Source organism: Tupaia chinensis, unplaced genomic scaffold, assembly GCF_000334495.1.
Source record: "Tupaia chinensis unplaced genomic scaffold, TupChi_1.0 Scaffold000041_1, whole genome shotgun sequence".
Classification (NCBI taxonomy): Eukaryota; Metazoa; Chordata; class Mammalia; order Scandentia; family Tupaiidae; genus Tupaia; species Tupaia belangeri.
The window spans coordinates 1,768,029-1,778,264 of record NW_006159496.1 but is presented as its reverse complement, the minus strand read 5'-3'; the positions used below and the strand labels follow the sequence as shown (position 1 = coordinate 1,778,264).

Here is a 10,236-nt window from a genome sequence, read left to right as displayed (position 1 = left end):
TAGATTGGACTGTAAAATTCTTTCCTGGGCATGGGAGCAGGGGGACTCCTCTGTGCATTGTAGGGTATGGAGCACATCCTTGGCCTCTGCTCATTAGAAACTAGTAGCTACAACACTCCCAGTTATAATAACCAAAACTGTCTCCAGACTGACAAAGGACCCTAGTGACCAAAACAGGCAAAATGATCATCAATTGTTTTAAAGCAAAAACCAATACAGCACTGAAATAGCTCATCATGGGGGCCAGCAGGTGGCATAGTGGTTAAGATGCTGAACTCTAACATGACCAACCACAGTTGCAAGTCTCAGACCTGGCTTCTTAAAAATCACATCAGGCACATGTGCATGCAAGCTCGCCCAAAATCCCAAGAGAAGAATGGAGAATAATATCAATTGAATTAACCAACTCTAGAAAAAAATAATTAATGTGGTTTATTTCTAAGTATGAATATGAGGAACCCACCTGGAGAATGACAAACATGGTCTTGGGGTGCTGAGATACAGTGGTTCCTTTTATATAGCTTTGAAAACAGAATAGTTGTCTATCAGCATAAGGAGTCTTTTACAGTGGTCTGGTCCAAAAAGGTGGGATATCTGAGTCAAAGCTTGTAGGTTTTAGGTGAGTTTGAAATTCTTAGATTAGTAATTAGCTAAAGAAAATCTCGTCTCTGTTCCCAATAAAAATCACCAAAAGAATAAGAGAGCTTACTATGCATTATAAAACACTATGTCTGGGACAGGATATACTGTCCCAATATCAACAGTCCATTCATGTTTGTAGTCTCTCCCAGGTCCCCTGGGAATCAGCTTTGGATAGGAAAAAGTCCAAATTTTGTCCTCAAGGAATTGCAGCACCAGACATCCCCCACAGGGTGTGTAGTGGGGAGTGATTTCTCACTTTCCCTCTCACAGTCTTTCTATGGTCAGTGGAGCCATTTCTATGGCAAATAGATAGATAAATATATAGATAGATAAATAAATAAGTAAATAATAGCTGCTCATGACTCAAGGTTGACTTTGGGATTAATATTATTTAAATGTGAATTGAGTATTGAGTTGGAAGCATGGGGGCACAGCAGTAACACAGGCTGACCCATATCCACATGGGAAAGTCTTCGTTTTGTGTCCATAGACTGTCCTGAACACACCAAGCATAAGCATGCCATGACCCAGGACTGGCTGAGCATGGGGGTTTATCATGGTGTGAAGACCAGTTAGAGGTCTCTCTCTGTCTCTCTCTCTCTGCTCCTTTACTCCCCAGAAGTCAGAATAATTGCTTAATTAATAGGACTAAGTACAAAATAGAGAGCAGAATTGACAGAGAATCTGGGCCAGCTAGGAGGTGGAGAGGCAGGGGCGTAGTAGGACCAGTTTTCATTGCCAGCACAAGAGAGCTAAGCTGGGTACACACGGCCCCCTGCATGATGGTGAAGAGAACCTGCCAAAGAGAACTCTGGAAATCCACTTTCTTTTCCCCTTATTGCCAGAGGGCATGGGCATTCCCCAGAGAGAGACAGAAAGCAGGGGAGAGGAAGAATGCATTCCCACAATGGTGCATGGTCACACAGCAGTTTCTACACTATTTCTCCATCCTGTCAGGATTTGATGAACACACGCATATATGTGCAGCATGTTTTCAAAGCCACCAGGGTCAGAATCGAAACCAAGGTTAACCATGTGGGAGCTGCTGACTCGAACCATTAGGACACAGGGGACAGTCCTGAAAATCCATTTCCTATACCACTCTTCACCCACTTCTCTCTTACCCCAAAGTTTCTTTATGTAGCTCGAAATGCCAAAGACTGTGTGGTTTCCTACTACCATTTCCAAAAGATGAATCAGATGCTTCCTGACCCTGGGACCTGGGAAGAGTTTGTTGAAACCTTCATCAATGGAAAAGGTAAGGGACACCCTTCACACCCTTGTATTCTCACTACAGCTAGGTCAATCTGAGGAATCACTTACAGCATTTTAATTTCTTAGACTGCTTTGTCCCTTGCTAGGCGTGTTCTCCCTGTGGAGCCACCCTCGTTCCTGACGGTATCCCTATCCTATTAGCGTATGTAATTATGCATAATAAAAACAAAGCCGATTTAGGCAGCATGTTGGGGCCAATAGGACATATCTGATCCAGAATATGTTTTTCTCTCTCTTCAGTGTACTTCTGGTAAATAAAGTCCCTAGCTCTCGTAGTTTATGGTTTAGATAGTTCTGTTTCCTGTGTCATTTACAGTGAGTTGGGGCTCCTGGTTCGACCATGTGAAAGGATGGTGGGAGATCAAAGACAGATACCAGATTCTCTTCCTGTTCTATGAGGACATAAAAAGGGTGAGTAAAAGCCCTTCAGAAGAACCACTTTGGGCAGAGGTGCAGAGAAATGTGAGGCTGCTTAAGGGCTATACTCCCTGGGAGGGATGTCCCAAAGACGGAAGATGAGCCACGTGTCACCTAATGGCAGGTGTACATCCTAAGAAATGCATCAGTGAGGTGGTGGTGTCACTGTGTGGACACTATAGAGAACTTAGAGAAACCCAGATGGTACCTCCTGTTACAACCTATGGGACCTCGGTCTTCTGCACAGTCCAAGCATGCTGGTCTTTGGATCCATAATTTCCTTTGTTCCAAGTCAATGTTCCCCTCCCCACAGGACCCAAAGAATGAGATTCGGAAGGTGATGCAGTTCATGGGAAAGAACTTGGATGAACCAGTGCTAGATAAAATTGTCCAGGAGACATCGTTTGAGAAAATGAAAGAAAATCCCATGACGAACCGTTCTACGGTCCCCAAATCTATCCTGGACCAGTCCATTTCCCCCTTCATGAGAAAAGGTTTGTGGAGACTCCTTATCAAACACTCAGCTTGTCTTGTCACTTACTGCCTGTCTTTTAGCAAGATGTCGGGTTTTATTCACTCTCAGATGACACATTTCAACCATTCAGGATATCTGCTTCTAATAAGGCTGGGGACTTGATCATTTTGTAAAAAATAGCTCTCTGGGGTATTGCTCTGACATTTGGGTGCAGGGAACAGAACCTGAACTACCTCCAGTTACCTCTGATTCGAGGGGTTTGTGGTGAGAATTCATATGGAACAACAAAGGGAATACAACCTCATGGATAGCTCAGAGCAGGAGCAACTGCTGGTCCCGAACCATTGCCATGGGGGCTCCTGGGTCTATGTGTCAGGGAGCTCGGCTGCTGCTGGAGGTACCTCTTTGCTCTAAGGCTCCACCACTTACAGGACACCTGCTGACAGCACGTATGTGTGCCTGGCCCTCTCTCCACTGTCCTGTCTCCCCCACCCATGAGCCCTTTTCCCTGCTTTATGGCTGTTAGCAACTCAATTTTGGTTCATAACTTCATCTTGACCATGGCCCAGACCTGCTGCATCATGATTTTCAACTACAACTACTGCTTCACTCTCTTACTATTTCTTTTTATTTTTTTTTTTTAAAAAAGGGATTTTTGCCACAGAGTACATGAACTTACCAGACAGAGACACAGACAAGGAATGTGAGACATCCATCCCAGGGAGAGATGGCCATGCTGCAATCCTTTGTCCTCTATTCTCCTCTTGGGACTTTGAGTATGCAGGTACACATGCCCACTGTGATTTTCAAGACTCTGAGTCCAGGACTTGAACTATAGTCTGCCGTGTGGGAGTCTAGCACCTTAACTACTATGCCTCCTACTGGCCCCTCTTATATTTCTTGGTTCCAGTTCCCAAAAGAGAAATTCTAATTGACTCAATTAATGTTTTTTTAAGAAGGAACTTAATAATTTCTTCATTTAAAAAGTAATGTGTGTCATTGTTAAAAATTAAATCAATATAGAATTATATATATTTTTGATAGATTTTGCCATATGGCATACGCACTCCCTGGGGAGAGAATGATAGAGAGAAAGAGGAAACGTTAGAAATCAACCCCCAGGAGCAATGGCCACACCACAATCCTCTCTCCCCTATGCTCCTCTTGGGGTTTGTTCCACATATGTACACAAGCCACTTGTTACAGGATTCAAACTGTAGAGTTGGCCATGTGAGATCTAGCACCTTAACCACCATGCAAACTGCTGACCCAAATTATGTATATTTTTTAATTTCTCTTGGGCCCTCTAGCAGTGGCAAGCATTATTAAGACACTGTGTTCTGTGGACTGGCACCAGCTGGGGGGCCCTGGGATGATTCACGTCCAACCTAGAGGTTGGGCACAGTGGTGTGTGTTATAATCCCAGCAATTCAGGAGGATGAGGCGGGAGGATTCCAAGCTCAAGGCTGGCCTGGGCAACACAGCAAGACTCTGTCTACGAAGAATGAGAGTCTGGTGTGTGTTTGTAGTCAGGCAGGAGGCTAAGGGAGGAAGTTTGCAATACAGGGAGACGTACTCTGAATTTTTTTTTTTAAAATAAAACAGTTTTCTCCACCAAAACCCCTCTCCAAAGGCATAACTATGGAAACCTTTCCTTTCTGACTCATAAGCATACACTTCTCTGCTTCACAACAATAGATCCATGGTGTACACACCAAATTGAAAGATTGTATTTTGCTCTCTTTTTCAGGGGAGGGGAATGTGGTTGGCTTTACCTCATTGCTTTTTTTTTTCTTTTTGGAGAGGTTTTTGCTATAGGGCGCGTGTGCTCGCCAGAGAGACAGAGAGAGACAGAGAGATAGAAAGTGAGAAATCACCCCCCAGGGGGATGGCCATGCCACAATCCCTTCTCCTCCATTCTCCTCCCAGGATCTTGGGCAAGCACGCACACATGCCCGGCGTGAGTTTAAGCCACCTGGTCAAGGACTCAAACCATGGTCGACTACATGGGAGTCCAACAACATAGCCATTACGCTAACTGCTGGTCCCCCTCGTGGCATTTTATTCTTCAACAGCATCCCATGTAATGGGAATAAACAAAACAATTCCTCCTCTTTCCTCTTCTGCACCAGTGACGATTTTTCAAGTAGCCCTTCCTTGGGCCCATTCATACCCTGTCTATGCACCCTCCTTCTTTGGGCTTGTGCAAACACAGAAGTGTATGACTACGAGGAAGGCTTAAATCCTAAAACACAAGATGAGTTCAGATCACACACTTCTGTTTGCCAAAATAGGAAGAGTCCACCCAGGACGAAACTTGTGGAGTCATACACCTCACTGTTTTGGGTGGTCCCATCTTGTACATCAGTCTGGACACATCATAATCCAACCAGTCCCCTGGTGACAGACCCTTCAGTTACTGTTTTAAATGCTTGTCTTTACAAAGAATGCTACCATAGACATGTTAGTGTTTGTTACTATTTCTGGTTGCTTTATATCTGCTGCATAATTTTCTAGAAAAGATATTGGTGACACAAAATATTTTCCCTATTTAAAATTACTTATTTTAAAGATTTTGTCATAGGGCACTTGGGCTTGCCAGAGAGAAATAGAGATAGAGAGAGGGAAATGAGAAATCACCTCCCAGGAGTAATGGCCACACCACAGTACCTTCTCCATTGTCTTCTTGAGATTTGGAGCCTATACACACACACACACATACTCACCGTGATTTATTTTCTTTTTTATGCTTTTGGAAAGGTTTTTTTCTTTTTGTTTTGTTTTTGTTTTTGTTTTTATATTTTTGCTATAGGGCACCTGAACTCACCAGAGAGACAGAAAACAAGAAATCACCACCACCACCACCACCACCACCACCCCCAGAGGGATGGGCATGCCACAGTCCCTTCTCCTCCATTCTTCTCTCCAAATTTTGGGAGCTCATGCACACACACCTGGCATAAGTTTTAAGCCACCAGGTCTAGGACTCAAAGAGAAGGCGATTACGTGGGAGTCCAATGACGCAACCATTACACCATCTTCTGGTCCCTCCAGTGTGATTTCCAAGCCACCGGGTCCAGGACTTGAACTGGTGTCAGCCATGTGGGAGTCCAGTACTCTGCTTGGTGCAAAATAGTATCTCATTCATATTTTTTCCAAATTGTTTTGTATTGAGATATAACCTGTATATGGAAAAAAATGCAGATAGTAAATGAGCAGCTCACGAGTTGTAATGAATGTACACCCTTACTACCAGCATGCTCCTCAAGACACCAAACATTTTATCTCCCCAGAAAGCTCCTCTCATGGCCCTTTCCAGTTCAGCTCTAACCTCTGAGATTGGAGTCATTCTAATATTTATCACTCTAGGTTGATTTTGCCTCTTCTCAGGTGTCGTACAAATGGAATGTGTAGGTATGTGCATTATTATGTCTTGTGTCTTTTGCCCAATATAACATTCTGAGATTCCTCCATGTGTGGTTGTATGTCCATATACCATTCTTTATTACATCTGTGTGATGTCCATCATGTGAACATCATAGAGGGCGCTAGGTCAGGCCAGGTCACCAGCTCCCTGAGGTCAGCTGTCCGCTTGGATTAGAAGCCTGTCCAGAGCCCCCAGAGGTGCATCTCAGAGCAGAGAAATGGGTGAGGCAGGCACGTGGACAGCTCAGCTCCAGCAGGTGCATCTGCTGCTTCACTCAGGGTCACCAAGCCTGTCCACCAGAGAGTGACCTCTGACTCCTGTCGGGACTTTCCTCTTTCAGGAACTGTGGGAGACTGGAAAAACCACTTCACTGTGGCCCAGAATGAAAGGTTCAATGAAATCTATAGGAAAAAGATGGAAGGAACCTCCATAAACTTCTGCATGGAACTCTGAGCATGTCGCAAATATAAAGGTGCATGGTAAGAATGCGGATGTACTCTGTCCTTCAGCCCCAGGCCAAGGGGTCTTTGTAAGCACTTTATAAACTATTTCTGTGCTTAGTAACTGGAGTCAAAATTAATTTTTAGAGAAGATCATGTCTAGTGCCTATTTGTCAACTATTTGTTCCAAAATAAGAAATAAGATGGTTTAATAAACTAAGTAAATTATAATACTTGACTACTAAAATCATTTTTTCATCCCCATTACCCCAGAACATGTATTTCAGTTTCCTAGTATAGAGAAGTTTTAAATTTCTTCTCTATACTAGGATTCCATGATTTTGAGTCTATGAAATACAGTGACAATCAGATTAGCACAAATAAAGCGTACATAATTTATGTCATACAGTTTTGCACAGAAACCATACAAATATGAGGCTTTTAGAAGGACCAGGTTTCTAAAGGTTTCATAGCACATATAAAAGGGCAGAATCTGAGGATTAAACTGTGGAAGGGTGATGGGGAAAAGTGCTAAGATTGACCTGTCCCTCTGGCCAGGTATCAGACCTTACCTTCAGTGGCTGTGCAGGAGCTCAGTGATAGTCTGCTGACATCCTTACTCACTTTATTGCTATAAATACATAGATGTACATATCTTTTATGAAAACAAACCTTTTTCTTTTTTTTGGTTTCTGCCATAGAGTATGAGTTCTCACCAGAGAGAGACAAAGAGGGGGGCAAGTAAGAAATCACCCCCAGGAGGGATAGCCACAACCAAAATTCCTTCTCTACTCTCCTCTTGGGATTTTGGACATGCACACACACGATCCTGGCGTGATTTTCAAGCCACCAGGTCTGGGACTTGAACCATGGTCAGCCATGTGGGAATCCAATGCCTTAACCATCATTGCACCTGCTGGCCCCAAAGACTAGCTTTTTGAAAAGCTAATTCTTGTTTCTGCAGCTGCACTGAGTGGTCACCCAAAATACACCAAAGAAGTATATTTTAGGATGGGATTTTTTGGCTGATACTAGGTTAGCTTGATATTAGTAACATGGAATTCTTCATGTCTGTCTTGGCCATTCAGGGAGCTCTGCTCTGGATTCAGTCCTGGAGGTCTGCCCAGTCACCATCAAAAAAGATGATTTGATGGCAACAGTGATGCAGCAAATCAAGCTCGGAGATTCAGAATGTTAACTCCTCCATGCCCGCTGGCGGTTCTCCTAAACAGTTCTCCTAATAACTCTGAGTGCTGCTTTTTGTTCCTCGGTGAAATAAACAGTTTTCCTAATATCTCTAAGTGCTGCTTTTTGTTCCTCAGCGTCATAATTTCTGCAACATTTTGGTGCCTTGGCCTCAAAATGGAATCAGACTGGCACTTTGAGCCACCGATCTCAAGACATTTTCCCCCAAGACAGGCACTACAGTGTGGAGAGATAGGTGCACCCCCACCTCATTTGATGGGATCCCTCAGCCAGGGTGCACACCCCAAGTCTGAGCATTCCTGGATCATCGAATGCCAAGTGGAGAGAAAGACCAACACCTGGAACCTGATGAACCAACTTTGGTCAATTCTGGTAATCTGGTAAACCCTCAGGGATCTGTAGAGCCCTAGTCAGACCTACTCAGATTAAGTAGAAGAGGAGACCTGATCATTCTCCTTAAGTTGTAGGATCAGCAGTTAGGGTTCATCTGGTAATTGGCTGGTGTGGGGAGGGAATGAATGTGAGTGTTTGTGACAAGTGAATATATTTGTGGCTCCACAGTTTCTCACTACGGAGCAAGATTAGGTCTGTTTAACTGTGTCTGTGGTAGTTCCATGAAGGTTAAATGGGAAAATCAGGGCTGAGGGACTCCTTCCCTCTCTACATGTTCAATCCAGCGGAGGTTCTATATCAGACTGCTTATTGCCAAGGAACTACACAAAGCCCACAGAGGCATGCCCAGACAGATGCCTGATTGGACCCCTCTGGGGGACACCCTCACTTTGTTGCAACACCATTCTCAGGAGGGGAGATACAGAGGCCGATGGGAGAGTTTTCCTTGTAGAGGGGGATAGGCAGAGTAGTGAATTTCAGGTCACCTATTCTGTCCTCAAAAGCTAGGACATGATTTCCTCCTGACTGTGATTTAAAAATGTCCTCCCAGACCCAGCCTCACCCTCCTACAAATGTTACCACTGCAGAGTGGAACCTGCCCACTTTGGGAAAAGAGAGGGCAGGCAGTGCCCTCTACCTAGACAACCTTCTCTCAGCAAATAGCTTGACATATTTCTGTTCCCTTGTCCTTCTCCATTCCAACTGTCACCCGCCAAAGAAATGCCTCTCTCTAGCACTGGAGTATCCACTGTAGGACTACTGAGAGGATAGACCCCAGGGAGGCCATTATGGTCCTTATGATTGCAGCCCTTGGTCAAGGCGCTCCTGCAAACATAAACAGAGTTATAACCTGTGCTAAAATGGCCCATTCAGCAGTGCTTTCAGGTGGCTGCACAGCTTCTGAGTGTCTGGGTTAAGGCCCACAGCCAGGAGCTGCCACCCCTCCAGTCTCTTCATCAATCATTTCCTCCAATTAGTGATCTCCTGAGCCTGCTGGGACGTGTAGGCTTTTCATAACTGGAGAGGTCAGAGATATTTGGGATATGATGGGAAAACCTCAGTCCAAGTCGTCCAAGCCCACTGTGTTGGCCTGCGTGCTGACTAATTTTATAAAGGGTTTCTCTGGTGATTATAGAATTAAAATGAAACTGGAAAAGTTAAGAGCCCTCCGTGAGGTTGATTGGCCCTATTTTAAGGTCAGATGGCCTCCACAGGGAACCTTACATCTCCCTACCATGTGCACTGTGTACAACGTTGTTACTGGCACCCCTGGCCACCATGAGCAGTCTCTCTGGACTGACTCCTGGCTACAGATAGCCCAAGTCATTCCACCCTGGGCATGAATTTGCATAAGAGGGAGAAACCAATGCACAATTTTAGCCACTCATGTCATGCCCCCAGTGCCAAACTCTGACCAAAAGAAACCCACGGCTCCAATCCTGCAGGGTTCCTCAGAAGAGGAGCCATTAGCAGCTCCACCCCCAGATGTCCCCGGCTGAGCCAATAATTAAAACCCCACTCCTATCTGTTTCCCCAGGGCCTAAAGAGCAGCACAAGAATGAGAAACAAGCGCCAGCTCCTGCAGCTCAGAGGGGAGGTCACCAGTCATCCCAAAACCCACGTCCAGATTAGGTCTCGCCATCACCTGGAGGGCCACTGCAGCCCAGGCCAACCTCCCTCCTCAGATGCCCTTTGGGAAACCCAAGGACCCCCTTTCCCCCCGAGATAGGCACAGATGGGGCTATTACAGAAGGGAAAGCAACTCTACTACCAGCCCTTCTTGCAAGCAAGAAGCCGCCAATTAGGGAGACACTTAGTTACCCCCCCGAGTTCTTGGACCTGCCTGATTGCCTAGGCCCATTGCTGGGAAGGGACCTATTGACTAAACTAAGAGCCCAAATCAGCTTTGACTCATCAGGCTCAGCTGCCTTAATCATCAGCCCTGCCAATATCTTGTTACT

The 10,236-nt window shown here is 45.0% G+C and overlaps 1 protein-coding gene and 1 long non-coding RNA gene across 2 annotated transcripts in view; one reads left to right on the top strand and one right to left on the bottom strand.

Annotated features, from left to right (window-relative positions):
- LOC102475700 (sulfotransferase 1C2) overlaps window positions 1–8,094 on the top strand; it is a 35,031-nt gene extending 26,937 nt beyond the window's left edge. The window contains exons 5-9 of the mRNA XM_027772944.1: window positions 1,774–1,900; window positions 2,234–2,328; window positions 2,648–2,828; window positions 6,577–6,715; window positions 7,765–8,094. Coding sequence (XP_027628745.1) covers window positions 1,774–1,900; window positions 2,234–2,328; window positions 2,648–2,828; window positions 6,577–6,689 — 516 coding nt within the window. The 3' untranslated portion in view covers window positions 6,690–6,715; window positions 7,765–8,094. The remainder of the gene's footprint in view (window positions 1–1,773; window positions 1,901–2,233; window positions 2,329–2,647; window positions 2,829–6,576; window positions 6,716–7,764) is intronic.
- LOC114008271 (uncharacterized) overlaps window positions 5,929–10,236 on the bottom strand; it is a 7,597-nt gene continuing 3,289 nt past the window's right edge. Inside the window, exon 2 of the long non-coding RNA XR_003549828.1 lies at window positions 5,929–5,991. This is a non-coding gene — a long non-coding RNA (uncharacterized LOC114008271). The remainder of the gene's footprint in view (window positions 5,992–10,236) is intronic.